The sequence below is a fragment of the Neopelma chrysocephalum genome, unplaced genomic scaffold (assembly GCF_003984885.1).
Source record: "Neopelma chrysocephalum unplaced genomic scaffold, ASM398488v2 Primary Assembly neopelma1_360, whole genome shotgun sequence".
NCBI classification, from domain to species: Eukaryota; Metazoa; Chordata; class Aves; order Passeriformes; family Pipridae; genus Neopelma; species Neopelma chrysocephalum.
In genome coordinates, this window is record NW_020898024.1 from 164,419 (window position 1) to 185,751 (window position 21,333).

Consider the following 21,333-nt stretch of genomic DNA (forward strand, 5'->3'; position numbering starts at 1 on the left):
GTGATGGAGTGACCTGCTGGGATGGAACCCATCCTTGGATTTGCTTCCTCGTGGTGGAGTGACCTGCTGAGGCAGAGCCCATCCTTGGATTTGCTTCCTTGTGATGGAGTGACCTACTGAGGCAGAGCCCATCCTTGAATTTGCTTCCTTGTGATGGAGTGACCTGCTGAGGCAGAGCCCATCCTTGGATGTGCCCCCCTGTGAAGCAGCACTGCTGGCTCCTGGTGCTCTGAGCACCGTTCCCGCTGCTTTTCTCTGCACAGATTTTTGGCCCCTGCTGTGTTTCTGTGCTCCCTGCCCCTGTGGGAGGCTGGTAGAGGGAGCAGCCCCTGGGATATTATCTGTACCACGCAGGTGCTGAGCTGCCTGTGGGGTGGGGATGGGTCTGGATGGATCCCTCCCTCCCTGCAGATACCTCTCCTCTGCCCAAGGAGGGTTTTTGGAGCGGCTGCTGCCTGCCAGGCTGAGCCCCCTCTGTCCTCTTGGGGGGTTTGGTGTGGTCAGGGGATGTGCAGACTTGGTTTTGCAGAGGAAGGTCCATCAGGCACTGTGTGTCTGAGATCAAACCTTGTTTTTGCTCTGACCTCTGCTGAAGAGGAGAAGGGAGCCCCGAGAGTTGCTGCTCTCCATGGAGTGGGAACAACACTCGTATTAAACTGGTGGTTTTCTTAGTCTTTTTAGCAAACTCCTGTGTTGGAGTATGATGGGATAGTCCATGAGCTTTATTTTCCTGGCAGCCTGGTGCACGTGCCTTCCCCATGTCTCTGTTCTGGGTCCAACTGCTCCCAGATCAAGTGAGTTTTCCTTTCCTAGCAGGTCTCACATGGGGCAGCCTTTCCAAACCCATCGCAGCAGACAAGGCTCCAGTGACAAGTACATGCTTTCATTTAAATTTCAGCACTTTACCAATGAGCAAAGCCCATGAATTTCCATATTCTGTAGCATCCAGGAGGATTTTTGAGGATACAGGGGGAGGAGCTCTCAGCTCCCTTCGGTTGTAATGCACTTACTGCTCCATTTAGTCAGGTCATTTTATAAGCCCAGTCTTCAATTTGACATAAATGATTTGCTTTCAGCAGATGGTAAGCTACTATTTTTGCCCTCATTTAAATAGGAAAGCTGTATGAGAGCAGGAGATGGGAGAGGGGCACGGGGCTGCCGACGTGCAGTAGATTACCAGGGCTGCTCTGGTGAGAATTAAATCCAGGCAGTTGTAATGTGCCATCTGTGTTGTGTTGGGTGGTTTATTTTTCCTCTGTTCAATGAGGCTCCTGGAGTCTCCTGTTACCCTCCAGGTCAGGCTGAGTGACAGCATCTCTTTTGTTCAGGACCCAAAGTACCAGCACGGAAAGATTGTGCACGTTAATTCTAACAGGGGTTATAAATGTCAGCGCTAATTATTCCTCTAATAAAATATATTAAATAAATTCCGAACGGTTCTGGTGCTTTAGAGTATTTTAAGGTTGTTTGAATTCCTTATCGAGGGGCTTATTTTATTGCATTTGAATTTCTTGTTTTATTTAAACCCCCCTAACAAACAGCTTTCTGCTGTGGTCATAGAATCCCAGAATGGTTTGGATTGGAAAGGACCTTAAAGCCCACCTCATTCCACCCCCCTGCCGTGGGCAGGGACACCTTCCACTAGTCCAGGTTGCTCCAAGCCCTGTCCAACCTGGCCTTGGAATGTTTTTTTAACTGTAGTAAAAAAATCACGTGTAGGACACGTAACTCACACACGCGTGGGGTGAGTCCTGCTGGGGGCGGCTGCAGTTTCCTCCTCTCCCACCCTCAGGTTTGTTGCACGTGGACCAGGTCTTGACTAAACTGAATTTTCAGTCTGTGCTGTCTATTTTGAGCAGTGTTCTGCGTAATTTCTCTGGTGAATTGTGTGCTTTTCACACACATTATGAAATGGGAAGGAACACATTTAAAAAAAAACAACCCACCACGCTGTTGCTGAAACTATTTGATTTTTGCCTATATTTAGCAGAAATTTTTCTCTTATCATTGTCTCCAGCTCTTGCTGGAGAAGCAGTGTTCTGAGAAGCCACACGTTTTTGGGTAGGAAGGTCAAGACAATTTGTCCCAGCACCATGATCACCCTTATCTGGTGTTGGGCATCGCTGTGAGACAGTTTGGGTTTCCAAGAACTGAACCTGCCCCGTGGACAGTCCTTTTTCTTCTCTCTCTGAAAGACTAAGCCACTGGGAATTAAGTAAGCTGTGGTGTGAGCCATAAATCATTTTTCCAGGCTTGGAAGCAGGGATAAGTTAGATTTTCTATCACAGAATCACAGACTGGTTTGGGTTGGAAGGGACCTTAAAGACCCTCTCCTTCCCTGCTATGGGCAGGGACACCTTCCACTAGCCCAGGTTGCTCCAAACCCTGTCCAGCCTGGCCTTGGACAATTCCAGGGATGGGGCAGCCACAACTTCTCTGGGCAACCTGTGCCAGGGCCTCCCCACCCTCACAGGGAACAATTTCTTCCTAATTTCTAATTAACTTTGCCCTTCTTCAGGTATTGTCACTACAGTTATTTGTGTGCCTAAATCAGAGACACTGGAGGAGCTGACAGGTAGGAGAGGGTGACAGACAAATATCTCAACTTCCTGTTTCTTTTGAGAGGAGATGTTTTGCCAAAGCCTCTTCCAACATTCCCAGGAGGTCCAGATCCTCCTCTGGCAGGTGAAGGGGATTTGGTTGGTGAGAGATCAACTTGTGGTTGCAAGTGTCCCCAGTGGGACAAAGCCTTTTTTCTTCTCTGGGAGTATTTAACTCCCTTTTCTTCAGGTTGCTTCCTGTTGCCAAAGCCTTCTTGTCTGGAGGATGTTTTTAAACTTAAAAAATGCTTAAATATAAATACATATTTTCTGGTGAGATTTTCACTCTGAAATCTCTCTCTGGGATCATATCTGAGTTTTGCTGTGGTTTCCTTATTTCTGTAGCATCAGACACCTTCTCTACACCAGACTTGTGAAGAGCCTGCCTTTTGCAGGCTGTCTGGCATCAAACCTTCAGCCTCTACCAAAGAAAAACCCCAAATGCAGTATTTGCAAGCGTGGCAGCTCAGAGCAGGAGGTGAGCAGCACCACTTGAGTGCTCCTACAAGAGCAGAGCATCCTCCTCCAGCATCCAGGGAGCTCCTGAGGCACCTGCAGGCTTGGCAGAGTTACCTTGTAGGATAGTGAAGGAAGAAAAATTGAATTTAAATAGAAACATGCTTGTGGTTTGGCTGTGGGTTGTGCTTTCTCCCAAGGATGCATTGAGGAGCAGTGGAGTGGGAACTTTGCTCTTCTTGTCAGCTCTGCTGTGGGCTGGGATGGAAACAAAGCACCACTTGGCCAGTGCAGCCAAGGTGCTTTTTGTCTTGGATAATCACAGAATCGCAGCCTGGTTTGGCTTGGAAGCACCTTAAAGACCATCTCCTTTCCCCCCTTTGCCCTGGGCAACCTCTCAGTTACGTTCTTTGCTTACTGATCTCTTTGCTTTTGACGGGGAGCGCAGGGAAAACCATTTCTGAGCATAAAACTCGCAGGGGAGGGATCCAGCCGTGAGCCTGGGTCGGAGCAGCTCGCTCGGGTCTTGCAGCAGGATGTTTGCTGCACCCAGTGAGTTATTGGTGCTGGCAGCTATGAAATGTTTATTGGGAAGGGCAGGGCTCCTACGTGCCCATCTCCGCATCCCCAGCCCTGCCGAGGGGATCTGGCTGAGCTGCAGCCTGGAATCCCCAGGGATGGAGGAAAGACAAAGAGATGTTTAAGACAAGGAGATGTTTTCTCATTGCCAGCGAGACCCACCTTCCTACATCGGGAAAGGTCCGGGACTGCGGCTTTGAAATGTAGACAAGTAAACAATCCTTGTTCTAGAATTTGAGGAGAGAAAAGTACATCCAGAGGAAATGTTCCTTTGTGGACTGTCCTTCTGGTTTCCTGTGGCTGATAAGAGCTGCTCCTCAGCTGTGCCCTCCCCACCATCCTCATCTCCAAAGCCCCGGTTCTGCCTTTCTAGTCTGAGGAGCAACGCGCGCCCGACGTTGTGTGTTTTGATAAGGATTCCTACAAATGTGTTTATTCAAAACAAACACAGTGGGAAGCAGCTACAAAGCAGGCTGCTCTGGCAGCTGGTGCCAGAGGGAGCTCGCTGTCGGCGTGTGATCCTGGTGGGACAGGCTTGCAGAGCATCCATCCCGATCCATGTGTGCCAGGACATTGGGAGCTTTGCCCTGGGAGTTGGCCGTGGCGAGTCTGTCCTGCATCGTGGGCTTTTGATGGGTTTTTGATAGTCCTTGCCCCTTCCACTGCCTTGTGGCATCTCCAGGAGTTCTTGGAGAGCTGTTGAGAGCAGGAATTGGCTGCATGGTGGCTGGGGGGACTCTGCAGAGTGTTGCTAACAGGGCCAGCAGCATCCCTGGCAGTGGATTGTGGGAGAAGTGGTTTCATAGCAGAGTATTCTGAGTTGGAAGGGACGCCCAAGGATCATCCAGTCCAACCACTGGCCCTGCACAGACACCCCAACAATCCCTCCCTGTCCCTCAGAGCGTTGTCCAAACGCTCCTGGAGCTCTGGCAGCCTTGGGACTGTGCCCACTGCCCTGGGGAGCCTGGTCAGTGCCCAACCACCTTGTGGGGGAAGAACCTTTTCCTGAAATCCAACCTGACCCTGCCCCAACACAGTTTCAGAGCCTGTCCTAAATCTGACACTGCTCCAATGGAAGCACAGAGCCAGTGGGTTCCATCCCTTCTTTTCCAAAAGCCCTCCCTGAAAAGAAATAAAACCACCAAAACCTCAAGTCAAACCTTGTAACCTCAGGAAATTTGCGTTACTGGAGGAACAAACTCAGGGAGGGTCTCTGATGCTGCCCTGGTGTAACCACAGCATTAGGAATAAAATTAAGTGTTTGCATTAAATGCAAGGGAAGAGTCCTTTGGAGAGCTGGGGGGGGCTTTTCTTCTTCCAGCACTCTGGTTCTTTTGGCAATCAGCATGAGTTAAATTAAAATTGATGAATGCAATAATACGTAGGAGGGTGACATCTTGAAACGTTTCCTAATTTTAGGTCTGTGTTTTGAGCAAATGTTTGTGCGCCGAGGCTCGGGCTGGGGATTGAGGCATATTGGATTATATGCTATTTGCTCAGTGTAAGCAGTGGCAATTTATTGCTGCAGATACATGTGATGCAACGCACAAAGATTAGTTCTATCCCCCTCTAAAGCATGATTATTTTGGGTCCTCTTTATACCTTAAATAGATATTCTTCTCATGTGATTTCCATCTTTTTGTGTCAACAGCCCAGGCTAAAGTTGAAATAAACATTGCATCAGTTTAATAGCACAGGCTCTGAGGAAATTTGCTCTGTATTATGGGTGTTGTTTGGAAACCTTTTCGTTCTATGTTTTTGCTGTGTGCTATCCAAAGATTCCATGAATCCCAAAGCCTGCTCGGCTCCACTGGACTGGTCTTGTACAGATCAACATAGTTGATCAACACCAATGAGTCCTGTCCCCATCAGTGTGGTTTGGTGTGTTTGGGTCACAGAATCACAGATTGGTTTGGGTTGGAAGGGACCTTAAAGCCCATCTCGTTCCACCCCCCTGCCAAGGGCAGGGACACCTTCCACTGTCCCAGGTTGCTCCAAGCCCTGTCCAACCTGGCCTTGGACACTTGCAGGGATGGGGCAGCCACAGCTTCTCTGGGCAACCAGTGCCAGGGCCTCCCCACCCTCACAGGGAGGAATTGTATCCCATCCAGCCTCGCCTTGTGTCAGTGGGAAGCCATTCCCCCTTGTCCTGTCCCTCCATCCCTCGTCCCAAGTCCCTCTCCAGCACTCTTGGAGCCCCTTTAGGCACTGGAAGGGGCTCCAAGGTCTCCCCAGAGCCTTTTCTTCTCCAGGCTGAACAGCCCCAGCTCTCTCAGCATTGTCCAAAGGGTGGGGGGCAAACATCAACAGAGATGTTTCTATCAAAGCAAACCATAGCAAAAGGAATGGTTTTGCTCTTAGTGACTCTGTAGGCTGGAGTTGGCAGGGGTTCAATCCTGAAGAGTTGGACTCGATCCTTGTGGGTCCCTTCCAACTCAGAATGTTCTGTGATTCTGTGGCAGGCTGGTGTGACTGGTGAATGTGGTGTGCCTGTGCTCGTGGCTTGGCTTGTGAGCAGCTCAACCAGACTTGAATGTTGGAAACCACCTCTGGATTGAGCCCTCCTGCTCCTCTCTTGCAGCACCACCATGACAACAGAGAAGAGCCCAGCGGCGGACGCCGACAGCTCGGACCAGCAGCAAGCCAAGGAGGAGGAAGGAGCTGCTGAAGCACAGAAGCAGGAGGCTTCTCTGGAGGAAGGGGCTCAGCCCACGTCAGAGGGGCAGGGGCAGAAGCAAAAGGCCTCCAACGGAGACACCCCTACACACGAGGAGCAGAGCAAGAAGGAACGTCGCACCTCTGAGGGCCGGGGCCTGTCCCGCCTCTTCTCCTCCTTCCTCAGGAGGCCCAAATCTCAGGTGTCCGAAGAGGAAAAAGACACTGATGCTCCTAAAGAGGCAGGAGGTGACCAGAAAGGCGCAGGATTAGGAGCCAGCCCTGATGAAGACATCCTAGTGAAAGCGCCGATCGCAGCTCCCGAGCCTGAGCTCAAAACCGACCCGTCACTGGATCTCCATTCCTTGAGCAGTGCAGAAACACAGGTAAAACACCCCATCCTGTGGGATGGGCTCCCTGCTGTCCTAAAAATGTGTCTTTGTAGCCAAAACTATAGAAACTTCATGTCCTAGGCTGGTGAACTGAGGTGTCAGCTCCCTGTGTTGCGTCGTGTACTTCCCACTCTTCTCCCTGCATCACCCTGTCCTGCCAAGTACCTGCTCTGGGAATTGTGCTCAACACTTCCCAGCATAACTTAAAATGCCCTGTGACGAGTCTTTGCTCTGCTGAGGTTGGGATGTCACCTCAGAACGAGGGTTCACATTCAGAGGTTCCAAAACCAGTTGGGGTCTCCTTGGTGTGAGCAGGATAAGGGCAGGTCAGTGGCCTGAGGTGGAGGGCTTGGATTTAGGGAAGGGTTTCTTCAGCTTCAAGGAGCGCAAGCGCAGCATTTCAGGACTTGGTCATCTGCTCAGTCTGGGCTGGTGCTGAGCCTGCCAAATACAAACATTTTCTGCTTATGCATCACGTAGACAGGGATTTCTGCAGGCTCGTGGGCTGAGCCCAGCTCCTGGTAGCTGTCTGGTGTCTGCTCTTCCCAGCCAGGGTCATTTTTCGTGCAAAATATGTGAAGTTTTAAAATTTAAAGTAGAAATTGAGGCAGACACAGCCACAGGGAATGTTCATAGAGCTGCAGCTGGTTGTTGGTTTGGGGGTGTTGGGTGCCCTCTCTTACTCCTTGGGTAATGGCAGCTCTGCTCTTACTCATTCCTGGATTGGAGAAAGGTGTCCCTTTTCCTCAGCTGGGGATTTCTTGCAACCCAGGGAACCTGGGTGTGTTGCTGGAGTCACAGAAAATGCAGGGTGAAATTTGGATTTCTTACCCATTGCCTTTAGTTCTGAGTGGCTCCAGAGCACTGTCAGGTACCCACAAACACTGGATTTTGGAGCAGTACAAGCTCCAGCATTGCCAGTAGGCAATAACTGTAAATCCACCTCCTTTAAATTACAAAACTGTAGAGAAGGTAGTAGGTAACACATTTTTCTTTCTTTTCCCAAATTTCTGAGCCTGTGAAAACCATGGGATGGTCTCTGCTCATGTTCTGTACCTCTGAGGGTTGGGATTAGCAGGATGAGGAGGAGCTGGAAATTTTCTTACAATTTCAACCCAGAAGTTGTATTTTCAAGAGCGAATCATCACTGGAAGTCTTTAAAGTCAGGTTGGACAGAGCTTGGAGCAACCTGGTCTAGTGGAAGGCGTCCCTGCCTATGGCAGGGGGTAGAACTGGATGATCTTTAAGATTCCTCCCAACCCAACCCATTCTGGGATTCTAAATACATGATTTCTTCCTCAGTTTAACTTTGATTTACTGCTTCTGAGCACACATGAGTGTTCACCCCAACCTTCCTTCACGGGCTGTTCGCTTCAGACGGAGCGTTTGTGCCTTTTTTTTTTTTTCCCAGTTCTTATTTTAGATCCCAGTCAGTGGCTTTCTGAACTGTGACACTCTGCAGATATTTCTGCTGTGACAGCAGTTGTGAGGTGCTGCAGTTTGATAAATGCTGACCGACGGGCATTAGGAGCTTTGACTGATTCCCTGCTCCCGATTGTCCCAGTTCTGCTGGAACAGAAGTCAGCAGCTTGTGGACATTATTTAGTTTTTAAATACCTCCATGCACTTGTGCCTGGGTGTGATTTCATGAGATGTGATGGCTTGAACAGACAAGGTTTTGCTCTTCCCCTGCTGCAGCTGTGCTCCTGCTGCATCCAGCCCTTCCAGTGCTTGTCAGAGCCTCCTGTGAACTCGGTTAACCTGCTGAAATGGCAGAGGGAAAAGAAAAACCAGCTTCCTTCCTCCTCCTGCCCCCAAACTGCATCTCTTTCTGCTATTTCAGTGGATTAAACTGGCTCACAAAGTGCTTCTGTAGGCAAAGGGGCAGTGGTGTGAGGGCTGCCTTCCCTTTTTGGTGGCAGAGAGCTGCTTGGTCAGCTCAGATGACCGTGAAATCCTAGCCCTGACCACCCCTTTTAGTGCCACTGCTGCCATGGAATCATGGAATGGTTTGGGTTGGAATGGGCAGGGGCACCTTCCACTAGCCCAGGTTGCTCCAAGCCCTGTCCAACCTGGCCTTGAACAATTCCAGGGTTGGGGCAGCCACAGCTTCTCTGGGCAACCTGTGCCAGGGGCTCCCCACCCTCACAGGGAAGGATTTCTCCCCAGCATCCCATCTAAATCTCTCCTCTTTCAGTTTAAAACCATTCCCCTTTGCCATGTTGAGGGTGGGTGCACTGGAGCAGAGCCCATGGCCCAGGTTGTAACTGGGAGCACTGGGTGTCTTTCCTGGGAGGAAAAAACCTTCCCAGTCCAAAAGGTGCTGTCATTAACACCACGAAGATTTGCAGGATATAATCTGCCTTGATTTTTCTAATCAACCCTTATTTCTTTTTTATTACATCCTTTATTAAATGAAGACTTGAAAATGACTTGGAAGGGCTTTAAAAATTAATATCATTCCCTTGCTCACCCCAGCTGCTGCTCCAGGTCCTCGGTTACAGGTTGAAGTCAGATAATGAATTTTGGGTGAGGCCCCAGCCCTGCAGTGCTTATTTAGTGTGATGCTTTGTTTGTTTGACACCTAAATTGGGGTGTTTGGGGGGGTTTCAGCCTGCACAGGAGGAGAGGAGGGACGAGCAGGAGCCAGAGAGCAAAGACCCTGAGGACAAGGAAGAAGGAGAAGCCAAGGAAGAGTGTGCCAAGCCGGAACCTAAACCAGAGAGTCCAGAGACCAAAGGAGACAAGGATTTGAAAGCTGCCCAGAAAGCAGTGAAAAGACACAGAAACATGTACTGCAAAGTGGTCTTGCTGGATGACACCATTTTTGAGTGTGCTGTGGATGTAAGTACTTGTGGGGTTTGGTTCTGCTTCTCCTCTCTCCCTTCTCCCTTCTGCTCCTCTCGAAAAATCACCACAAACACGATTTAATAGGGGCCTAATGTGCTGCCAGGGAATTACATGACAGGCTTTACTGCAGAACAAGCCTGCTGTAAGCTATAACAACTTATTTAGTGTGTTGTAAAAGCCTCTGGGTACTAGGAATCTTTATTTTTTATTGTTCTACAATTCCAGGGTGTCTTGCTTTGTAAAGGTAGGAAGGATTTAAAAAAAAAAACAAACCACAAACCCAAACTTTATCTCACTTGCTGTTCATCATCTTTCTCATTTGTATCCCAGACCAGAGTTTAGGTTTTTGGGGTAAGTTGGGATGGTCTAAATATCTTTTGCCCCCTTTCCTTTGAAAAAAATGGGCTGCCAAATTGATGTGTGCTTTTCTAGTTCCCCAAGGTCCCTTCACCTCCCAGGCTGCTGGTGCTTGGATATAAAGAAAAACACACTGTGTTTAGCCTGCAGTTGAATATATTTGCAGTAAACAATTTAAAAATTATTATGTTGACTTAGAGCACTGCAAACCCCTTCATCTGAGAGCTTTTTCTTCTGCTTTATTCTGTGCATTCTCTCACAGGGCTGTGGTGCTGTCAGGGCAATAAAAAGCAAGCAGAAATCCCTATTTTAGTATCGAAGTACTTGTCTGGAATATTAATAATCTGGTACTTACCACTGGAGCATAGTTCCACCAGCTTGTTTTCCCTCAGTCCTGCTGGTAAATGGGCCAGGAGAGGGTATCTGGGCACAGGGTTCCTTGTGGGAACAGTCACCTTGGGTGATCCTGGGCAAGTAGGTCAGTGCCGGGTGTTTGTGTAACGTGGTGCTGCTGGCATTGCCTGGGATCAGCTCGGAGCATCCTGCCCCAAACTCCTTCCCCTGGGCCAGGGATGTTGTGTGCAGCCCCCCCAAAAGGGAACTGTTCCCCTAAATCCTGGTGACAGCTTACCATGGTGTATCCATGATGCCTTTGGATACTGGCACAGGCATTGCTGGTGGTGGGGGGAGCCCTGACTTGAGCAGGACACGAGAAATCTCTCTGTAGGTCCAGAGGATCGTGGTGGGCACTGCAGAGGGGATTAGGAGGGGCCACTGTGTCAGTGAGACCCTCTTAACTTGGCAGGCACCCTGGGCTTTAACACCCCTGTAATCCTACTCTGGCGTTTTGGGAGTTTATTAAGATTTAATTGGGAAGGAATTGCGAAGGTGTAGGCAAAGAGCAGCACAAATGCCTTTATCCAAGGAGAATTAGAGCTTTCAGGCATCCTTTCCAACTGACAGCCCCTGGAAGGTTTTTCATTCCTAGATCACTGCCAATTCCTTGAGGGATACCCAGGCTAACACATACATTATGTTACCTATAGAGTCACAACATGTGCACAAAGGACCTGACAGCTGAAAGGCTGGAATAAAGCCAAGGAATAAAACCAGGCAGGGGTCTTGGAGCAGTTGCCATGCAGAGATGAGTGACAGGAGAGCTGTGGGCACCAGCAAGGCATTAGTGAAGCTGATTTTGCGTCACTGGAACGGCACTTTCTTCTAACAAAGCCTCCAATGGAATGAGCTGCTTCTGGTTGCCATAGTTTTATGCCTCAGGGATGTTTTCCTTCATGCTTTTGGACTAAAAGGGTATCTTGTTCTTAGGGCCAGTTCATTTCTGCAGGATTTGGGGGGGGAAAGAGGAAATAGGAATGCTCAGAGTGTATTTCTGGAGGCAAGAAGTGCTGAGCAGCTCTGGGTGCAGGAGGCAAACAGGAGAAGGTGATTTTCATCAGCAGATCGGGGTGATGGAAAGGCCACAAAAAATTATGGGCTGTGGGTTCGAGCTGCTGTTTTTTTTCTGAACCTAAAAAAAGTCAGGTTGTCCCCAAAATGAACAACTGTAGCAGTGGCTCATAGCAGCAGGTTCATCTTTTGATCCACACCTGGTTGTCTGACAGCCTGGATCCAGGAGATATTGGGTCTCTGAATGTACCTTGACAGGGAAAACCTGTACAGATCCTTGGTGTTTACTGAGCTCTGATGGAAGTTAGGCTTTGGGGGGGCTTCAGACATGGAACTGCTCAGAATAGAGAGACCCACTGCATTCCTGTTGCCTCTCCATTGAATTCTTATGCCTGATGCTCTTTCCTATAAGGAGTCCTTACTCTGAAACAGCCAGGAAGGGTGGTTTGGAGCTACTCAGGGCTCACAGTGTGGTTTGGTGCCATTCCCTTCCTCCCCTCTCCCGTGAGTGAGAACAGGCAAAACCCAGCCTGTCCAACAGGATTTCTTTGTCTATCTGCAGAAACATGCCAAGGGACAGGAGCTCCTTAAAAAAGTCTGTGACCATCTCAATCTGCTGGAAGAAGACTACTTTGGTTTGGCCATATGGGACACACCAACCTCCAGGGTAAGCAGCTGCTGTTCCAGTGTGATCTGGCCCCGGGGGGATTCAGCTCTTCCAAAGGATCATCTTCCCAGGGTAGGAGGGAAAAGCCTCCCCTTAAAACTGCTTTTGATGTCCTCCCTAAAAATGGGTTGGGGGTCATCACAGAGGCAGAAATGGTGAAAAAGTGACTACAGGGGTGTGGGTTTTAGTAAAAAGGCTACATGAATCATAGAATGATAAAATCCTTGTGAACTTGGGTCTTCACCTGGAGAAAATTTGTTATATTAGTTTGCTGCAAATTAAGTTGTTTGCTGCCATTAAGTTATAGAACTCCAGCTGAAGAAGTCAGGCTGACCTGGCACTGGTGTCAGCATTGGGAAGGTTTGGTTAGAGCCACCCAGAGCAGTGCAAAACACCAGTGACTCCATACCAAAACTACTCGTGGTTTCAGTTTAAGGCCTTTGTTTGGTTTGACTCGGGCGGTGTCTTATCTTTTAAACCCCTTGGTTACCCTTTAACTCAACAGTTACTCAAGGTTTGTTTCACGAAGCCAAAAGCTAAATTGAAATGAAGGGCCCAGTTCTGTGTCCTTTAGCCCAGTTATGTTGGTCCATATTCTGAATATTCCACTGCTTCACCTGCACCATTCACCCTCGGCAGGTTGTGGGGCTGACAGACATTTACCATTAAATACTTCATGATGTTTAATCCACAGGCAAAATAACACCCTGTCACTGTTTGAGGCAGGCAGGGTTTGTTTTACTGTCTCTGGTGTCCTGCTGTCTTCTTGTATGTGAAATCTGTTTCCATGTATAAAGCCTGGATGCTTTTTACCCTGGGAGTTTGTTCTTGCAGAGGGAAGGCTGGGTGTACTTTTAGATCTAATTAAGAGCAAAAAGAGTCCTTGAAAGTGTTCAAAAAGCATGCAGATGTGCTTAGGGACATGGGTTAGTGGTGGACCTGACCATGCTGGGTTAATGGTTGGGCTTGATCTTAAAGGGCTTTTCCGACCTTAATTATTCCACGATCTCCCAGAGTCCTGGACTTGCTCTTCACCTGTCCAGGCTTTCAGCATTGACTCTTCTAGAAGCAGAAGCACCTCCTTCCCCCAGCTAACAAGGGGTGAGAGGTTGTGGAGCTTTTTAACTGTAGGGACTGAAAACAGATTTTGTCACATCTGTGTCCCAGAGCCGAGAGCTGAGGAAGGTGAAGCCTCTGTCCATGGGTTGTTCAGCTCCAGCGTGGAGCAACCTGGTATGGTTTGTTCTGATGGGGAAAAACACCATTTTTGGAGGGTTTTTTGGAAATCTTTCTGGTTATATTCATTGAACTTTGAAGTCTGAAGCTCCATCTCTCTCCTGCTGTAACCTCGAACAAGACCCCACACGGAGTTACTGATTCACAGGAAGAAATGATGTTAACAGGAATCCAAGGATGAGCTCCTGCACCTCACCTGCAGCTGTGTGGGGCAGGCAGAGCTACATGTGTGTATTCCTGGCCAGGGAAGGCTTGCATGTGGCATTTTCCACCTTGACATATAGGGAATAAACCTTCTGAGGAGGGATATTTACCCCCATGGGCGCGGCCGAGGGTGACAGCGGGATTAGGAGGTTGTGACAGCGGCTGGAGCAGCAAGGAGCTCATTGCTCTGAAAGGGAGGATTGTTTCCCACTGATTCATGACCCAATGGGATAAAAGTGCTGTTAATTGCTGTTCCCATCATTGTCTGCTGGATCAGGCAGGGGTGGGATGCATGACTGCACCCTGGGCTGCCCAACCCAGTAACGAGCAGCCGTGGCACCAGCCCGGGCCGTAGAGATGCTCAGCTTAAAGCTGTGGCCCTAAAAAGGGCAGCAAGTGGCCCATCTGCCTTCCCCAAATGGATTTTTTTACCCCCACTTTTATAGGTTAGAGGGACAGGCACATAAAAAGAGGAGATTAAATGTAAATATGGCTGTCTCCCTGCCATGAAGTTACGTGTCCTTCTGGTGGGGAGAGATTAGCTCGGGGGATTCAAGGAGTTAATTCCTTCACCTCGGGAGACCTGGACGTCTAAATCCTTCTCAGGGCTGGTGAAAATGAAGAAGGTGGTTAAATGTAGCCTCTCCAGGAGGGTCATTAACCCTGTGCCATCCCCCGCAGTGGGGCAGACCCTGACCTCTCCAAAGGGAAAGGCTCAGACCATGGAAAAAGCAGGAGTTGTTTTTTGTGGCTTATATTGCACCATCATCCCACAAAACCCCAAATTGCAGAGGGGAGAGGAAAAAAGGATACATTTCTAAATTTGTAGCGGAGATAATTAGTAGAAACTTGAGTCATAGTTAAAAGAAATGAAGTTTATGTCACACTCCTGTGAAAGATTCCAGCCTTCTGTGGTAATTGGGTGTTTTCACTCATATTTCAGTGATTAGGTCGTTAAAACCCAGAGCTAATAATAGAATGTCTTGGTGATCTTTGATCTGAGTAGGCTAAGTGAGGAGACAGGGTGCTTATAATGAATGTAAACATCCTATTTGCCTATATTTAAAGGTTCTGAAGGGAAAAAAAAGGTGTTGTAGAAGTGCCCCTCGTAGCTGAATTGTGGCTGTGACCTGGCTGTACCTGCAGCCCTGATATCCTGCCTTTTTTTCCCCCCTCCTGTTCCTCCTGCCTCCCCTACGAGTACCTGGTAGATGAATGATTGGAAATACACCCCCAAGACCACAGCCTGGAGTAAAAGTAGTGAAAAATGTACTGCCTCTGCAGTTTCCATGGCTGCCTGAGTGTCAAATATTGTCTTTTTTCGCCATATTTTTAGCAATTTGCAGCTTTCTGTGGCGTTTCTGGAATGTCTGTTAAACTGTGAATGTTTTTATCCTCTTACAGACGTGGCTGGATCCTGCCAAAGAAATAAAAAAGCAGGTTCATGGTAAGTAGATTGAATTTATCATCTGAGGGGGGGGGGATTTCTCCCCTCTTCCCTAAATAACATGGCCTTGGAGGGGGCCCAGGCATGGAGAGAGGTCAAGTGAGGGTGGCTGGCAGGGATCAGCACAAGTTCAAGCAGCCTCTGCATCCTTTCTCTCCTTCTTAAGGACTTAGGGATGCTCTGGATTTAGGGAAAAATGTCATTTCCTTGGCAAAACATGGCTTGGGGTGTGTTTGCCTGAAGCAAAGCAATACTGGCTCTGCAGGGCTGGAATGGGAGATGGTTCCTTGTTGGAGGATGGGAAAATGGGTGTCAGTGGGAACCACTGAACTCCCAAAGGAGACTGGGAGAGCCTGAGCAGAATTGTGTGCTGGAGCAGGGTTTGATGGACTCTGAGGCAGTTTTGGGGTCCAAATCGGGGTACTGGAATGATAAATGGCTCGAGTAGTATCACCAGATGCTCTCCAGAGTGGCATTTTAAGGTCTGCTACCTCTGAATTACTTCAAGATGAGGGCAGTGTTAAAATTAAATAAACATTTCAGAGGCTTTTGTTTTCTCCTGGGGGCAAGTCTGACTGCTTTGGAAGTAAAATACTGGGTTTGGGAAGTATAATGCTGTTTTATGAGAGTAAAACACTGTTTTACGGATGCTTTTGGTGGGAGGCACAGGACAAAGTGTGTCACTAAGTCCAGGTTAGAGGGGAAATACCACAGGGCTGTGGAGCAGGGGAAGCTCCTGGTCTTACCAGCTTCTCTTGGAATCAATAGCAGGATGTGTTTGAAGGGCAGGAGCTGCTCCACCCGTAAAATTCATCTAGTAAATGTGATGAGCAGCAACCTCTTATGGAGTCTGATCCCCTGAGATGGGTTAAATGGCAGATTATTAGATTTTGCTTTAAAATAGGTTGAATGTGGGTATGAATATGTGTACCCTGATGTGTGTTGCTTTAGATAACCTCTGCTCCCTAAAATGACCTCTTGGAATCACTTGGTTTGAACTGTGTGTGATGAAAACAACATGCCTTGTGTTTAATCCCAGTTATGGCGTTGCATAAGAAGTAAATCCAGGGATGCTCCGTCCCCCCTCTTCCCTGTGTGAGATGGGGATAAACCTCTGGGTGAAGCGCAGGGGCAGATCTTCTCTTTCTGAAAGAAATCTTATTTTGAGCTGGTGTTAAAGGGCCACAGCAGGGGGGAGATGTAACTATGAAAATCACCCGGTCAGGACTATTTTCTGCTGGGAAATGTGATTATTTTCAAGGAAAAGAGAGAGTAACCCCTTCAGCTGTGGCACCTAGGCTGGCCAGACCACTTATAATGCCAGTTCTAGTGTGATTATGTGGATTCTCACTCCACTTAATGCCTGTAGTGGTGCTGCACCAGGTTTGCAACAAACATTATTTTAACCATTAAGTGTTATTTTAGACATTAAGTATTAAACATTTAGGTCTGGACTTGTAAAGCTCTTCCTACCCTGGTGCTTGCTGGCTTCATCCAAAGATTGATGCTTGTGTTGGGCTGAGTTTAACCTGTGTCTGACCACCTGACCCCAGTGCATTAGGCTGAGAAGTGACTTAGCACATCCCCTCCTGAAATTTGAAAATTGGCTTGAGTGATAAACCAATCCTAATTCATTAACTTACAGCCCACCCCTGCCCTCTCTTCATGAATCCCTTTTCAACCAATGAAAGAACATGGGAGTCTTTCAGCTTCTTAGCAATGAATTTAATTTTTGCCACGAGTAGTGGTTTATTTATGTGTATTTCCCTGTCCTACTTCTTTTTCTCCTGCTTGTATCCTACCTCCTATAAATAAACCCGTACCTTATACAGATGTTCAGCTGCATCCAGCTGTGAGAGTGAGCAGTATAAAATCAGTGTTACATCTGCTGGGTGAATGTTGAAGATCAGGTTGGATATTCCCAGCTTTTTTAATAACAACTGACTGTCACAAAGCTCTTCTGGTGTGTTGACTTTTCTCAACCTCTCCTTTGTCATTGCAGGAGGCCCCTGGGATTTTACCTTCAACGTCAAGTTTTATCCTCCAGATCCTGCCCAGCTGACAGAGGATATAACCAGGTGAGTTCCCTGGGAATCTGCTGCCAGCCAGGAGCTCGCTGAGCAGGGCAGTGAATATGGAATAGAAATGTTTAATATTTGACTCCTTCAGTGAGGAGATCAAATGTCTTCCCCGTTTGGAGGGGTTTTGGTTTGTTCTCAGGGGATATGTGGATGCTCCCGCTCTCCACTGGAGTCCACTTGGGTAAAGCAATGTCATGTACAACCCTGGCATGGGTGTGTCTGTAGAGGAAAGTACGTTTTTATCTAAACCCAAGATTTTCTGGTCCCTTTGCAGAGTGGAGGTGACCTTAAATCCCCCAGACCTTCCCACTGTTTACCTTGGGAATGAGTAAAAACACAGGTAGAAGTTGGGAATGAGCGCCGTACTCGTTCATCAGGGGCATAAAAAAAAAAGAGACCGATCCTCAAGTTAATAAATTTCTCTGTGATTAATGTTTTCCTTTTTGCCCCCAGGTATTACCTGTGTCTTCAGCTCAGACAGGACATCCTCACGGGGCGGCTGCCCTGCTCCTTTGCAACCCTGGCCCTGCTGGGCTCCTACACGGTGCAGTCGGAGCTGGGGGACTATGATCCCGAGCTCCACGGCCCAGATTACATCACTGAGTTCAAACTGGCCCCAAACCAGACAAAAGAGCTCGAAGAGAAGGTTGTGGAGCTTCATAAAACATACAGGTAAAGGTGTGGTGGCTGCAGGGGTTTGTTTGTGCACAGCAGCCTGAAATAAGGGCAATAATGGGGCTTTCTGATGTTTCCCCCACCTCTGTGGTGTGTTTTTGGTTTCCTGCTGCACCAATTTTATGTTGGCAACAGAAGCTTTGGCAGTAAGATGTGAACTGGCAGCTCCTGAGAACGTTGCAGGTACTGAGCTGCAGAGAACCTGTGGCTGCTCCATCCCTGGAAGTGTCCAAGGCCAGATTGGATCAACCTGGGCTAGTGGAAGGTGTCCCTGCCCATGGCAGGGGATTGGAACTGGTTGATCTTGGAGTTCTCTTCATATCCAAACCATTCTGTGACTCTGTGATGATTCTATGAACATCAGCTTTTAAAAAAATTTCTAATACTTTTGAAAAAAATCTTTCTAGAAGCTGGAATTCTTTTTTTCATGCATGGAAGAAAGCAAATACAGAGTCTTGAAATTGTTTATAAACAAGTGTTTTTTTCAACAGAATAGCCAGAAAATAGGGGTTTAGTTCATGTGAAAATACAAAATTTACTTGTTTTAACCTTGGCCTTCGTTTAGGATTCATGTAATTTTGGATTGTAGTCGGCTCCTGTCTCTCTGTGTATACACAGTACACTACAGCATGTTTAGGGTTTTCTACTGCCACATTTCACATCCTAATGTGGAAGGATTCCTGGTGACCCAAGAGTTACAAACCTGCAGTTAAGTGTTCCCTAGTGCAACCATGACCTGGGCAGGCGTGTCGTGTTCAGGGAGGGTTGAACAACTCCTGGGAGTCCCCCTGGTACCACACTGAAGGGTGACAGTAACCAAACCTGTTCTTCATCTTATTTTGAGCTCATTTTCCTGGATGCTCTCGAGGGTTGGGCTGCAGGAGCTGTGGGGAGGGGCAGCAGCTTCTGTGCCCTCACAGGGATACACTGGGATTTTAGAGAGGAAAACCCCCCAAATCCATAGCACCACTTGGTGGTACTTTCATCCAGCAGCCCCTTGCCCTGTGAAAAGCTGCTGGTTGATGCCCTGATGAGAACAGAGCAAAGACAAGACCTTCTCAGAGGCAGAGGGGAACTAATAACTGGAGTGCAGTGGGAAGGGTGGGCATGGGCTCCTGGCTGTGGCCAGAGCTACAATTAACACCTCACTCAACCCTCTGAATCAATACTTTAAATTGATTCCCCTCCATTTGCACTGAGAGGAGAGGAAATGAGGGAAAATAAGTACCAGGCCACTGACAAGCTTCATGACTCGGAGTCAAAGGCCGTTGCTGTGCCGAAGTGGCGGATCAGGGTGATGAATTATTCATAGCTTCATTAGAAGGAGACTTCAAGGTATAAGATGTAGTTATATTTCATCTGCCTGCGTGTGCAGGAGGAAGCAAAACGTCCCAGTTTAATTTCTGGTCTGTATTCTGTGAACATTAAACTGTCAGAGGGTTTTCAGTGGGAATCAGAGTCATGGAATCATTAAGGCTGGAAAAGACCTCGAAGACCACTGAGTCCAACCATTCCCCCAGCACAGCCAAGCCCACAACTAAACAATGTCCCCAGGTGCCACACCCACTGTTTTTTGAGCACTTCCAGGGAAATCTCTGCTAAGTCACTCCCCAGCTCTTGCTACTCTATTTGCAAAGCACAAGGCACATGGACATAGGGACAGCTCCTGTGTCTTTCCTACAGGATTGTCCTTACAGTTCTTTGTCTGCCCTGTCTCCCACCACCAACAACTCTATTTACATCACACACAAGATGTATGGGAGGGCTCAGTGAGGAAGACATCAAAGGAGGGGAAGAAAATGAAATGTATGCGGCTGAATTCTCTCCCAACAGAGCTGTTAATGTACCTCACACACCAGAAACTTATTAACAAGGGCACTTCAGTACCGTTGATAATGGCCTCCATTATCAGGATGTCTCTGTTAAGTTGTGCCCCTCCTGCAGACAGGGCACCATCTGTTCCCAGAAAACCCTTCATTCATCTGGTCCCCCGGTTGGAATTGCTGCTGAGTGGTCTCAGCTGTCCCTGTGTTTGGCTTGGAGAACAATAGCTGGGTTTGGGGAGGTCTGGAGGCAGCAGGTCTGGGGGGACAGGACCTGTCACCCTTTGCCTGTGGCTCAGTTGGGGTTTCTTCTGCTGAATCAAGTTTTGCCCCCTCGCTGCTGTTCCTTGCTTTCTTCTCTAGTGCCTGTGCAGCTCCACAGGAGTAAAGTGCATCTGTGTTATGGGGATGTCTCAAAGCACAAATGTGGGCATTCGGAGCGATTTAATAATTCATCACCTGAGCACAAATCTGGTTGTATTGAAAGCAAAACAAAGTCTAATGAGTTTCATGAAGTCTGATTTGTCCTCTCTTAAAGCAATGGTTTGAAGAATACCAAGCCCTTTCTCTCTTTCCCCAGATCCATGACTCCAGCCCAAGCAGACCTGGAATTTCTTGAGAATGCAAAAAAGCTGTCTATGTATGGAGTCGACCTTCACCAAGCCAAGGTGAGAACTGAGAACCAGCACCTGTCTGTGGGTTTTGTCATTTGATTATTCTTCCCTTGCAGGAACAAGTTTACCTGTTTCAGGAAGCTCCTTTTGAAAGATAGAGGAAGTATGGAAATACAGACACAGAACAGGAATGACTCAAGCATTCCTGCAGGAGAAGTGATTCTTCCTGGTTGCTTATTATTTATATATCCCAGGAAGCTTTCCAAAGCTCCTGATGTAGATGAGTCCTTGCTCTGAGGAACTTTGAATTTATGGCTCTGACCTGCCACGTGGGGAGATGTAGGAAGGACTCTAGATAAGCCCTTTGGGCAACCAACAGTGCAGGAAAGATCAGCAGGAAAGAGGAGGTTGTGAAGAGAAACGTGAAGGAAAAGCCAGCCTGGCCCTGGAGCTGGAGTCTGGGGGGTGGGCAGATGAATTTGGGCAAAAACCAAAGGGCTGATTTGGAAGGCAGATGTTGGCCTGAAACTCGTAACCCTGACGCTGCTTTAATCCTGCTTTCCCAGGACTTGGAAGGAGTGGACATCACTCTGGGAGTCTGTTCCAGTGGCCTTCTTGTTTACAAAGATAAACTGAGAATCAACCGCTTCCCGTGGCCCAAAGTCCTGAAGATTTCCTACAAACGCAGCAGCTTCTTCATAAAGATTCGGCCGGGGGAGGTGTGTCCTGGCTCCTGTGTGTCACCTTTCACTGCCTCGTGATTGTCACCGTTTGTGTGTGTGTGTGTGTGTGTGTGTGTGTCACTGAAACGGAGCCGGGAGGGAACGGCCTTTTTTCCCCTGGATGAGCATTTTGTATCAGGGTGTCTGATCCCGGCTTGGGGTTGAGCCGGAGCTCCAGCCCAGCTGGTGAGGGTTTAACAGTGTGTCATCCAGCACCACCTCCCGGTGCTGCGGGGTATTCCCAGCATCCAGGGAAATGGGTGGGAAGTTGTCAGCTGAAACTGGGAGAGGACTAAGTCCTTTTTTTTTTTTGGACACAAGGCAAAACAAAGGCTCTTTGTCTGGCTTTTATTAAAAGAAAGTAATTAAAAATTCGAATTAGCTTTTCACCTAAGGACAGGAGACAGGGATGCGCTGGTGCTGCTTCATGAATGGGGAGATCCCTGGAGCAGCCTGGCCACATCAGGGAGAGAGGCTACAACGGGGATCTGCCTCTTCCCTTCTCTTCCTCCTCCTCTTGCTTCCACTGCCTTGACCCAGCCTGGCAGGGAGGTCAATGTTTGACCCC

At 48.2% G+C, this 21,333-nt stretch overlaps 1 protein-coding gene across 15 annotated transcripts in view; it reads left to right on the top strand.

Moving 5' to 3' along the window:
- Positions 1–21,333, top strand: part of EPB41 (erythrocyte membrane protein band 4.1) — an 86,012-nt gene that overhangs the window by 28,145 nt on the left and 36,534 nt on the right. For all 15 annotated transcript variants that reach the window (XM_027705869.1, XM_027705871.1, XM_027705860.1 and 12 more), the window contains exons 2-9: positions 6,217–6,676; positions 9,296–9,526; positions 11,859–11,963; positions 14,808–14,850; positions 16,853–16,928; positions 17,385–17,603; positions 20,010–20,097; positions 20,610–20,762. In XM_027705869.1, coding sequence (XP_027561670.1) covers positions 6,224–6,676; positions 9,296–9,526; positions 11,859–11,963; positions 14,808–14,850; positions 16,853–16,928; positions 17,385–17,603; positions 20,010–20,097; positions 20,610–20,762 — 1,368 coding nt within the window. In that variant the 5' untranslated portion in view covers positions 6,217–6,223. The remainder of the gene's footprint in view (positions 1–6,216; positions 6,677–9,295; positions 9,527–11,858; positions 11,964–14,807; positions 14,851–16,852; positions 16,929–17,384; positions 17,604–20,009; positions 20,098–20,609; positions 20,763–21,333) is intronic.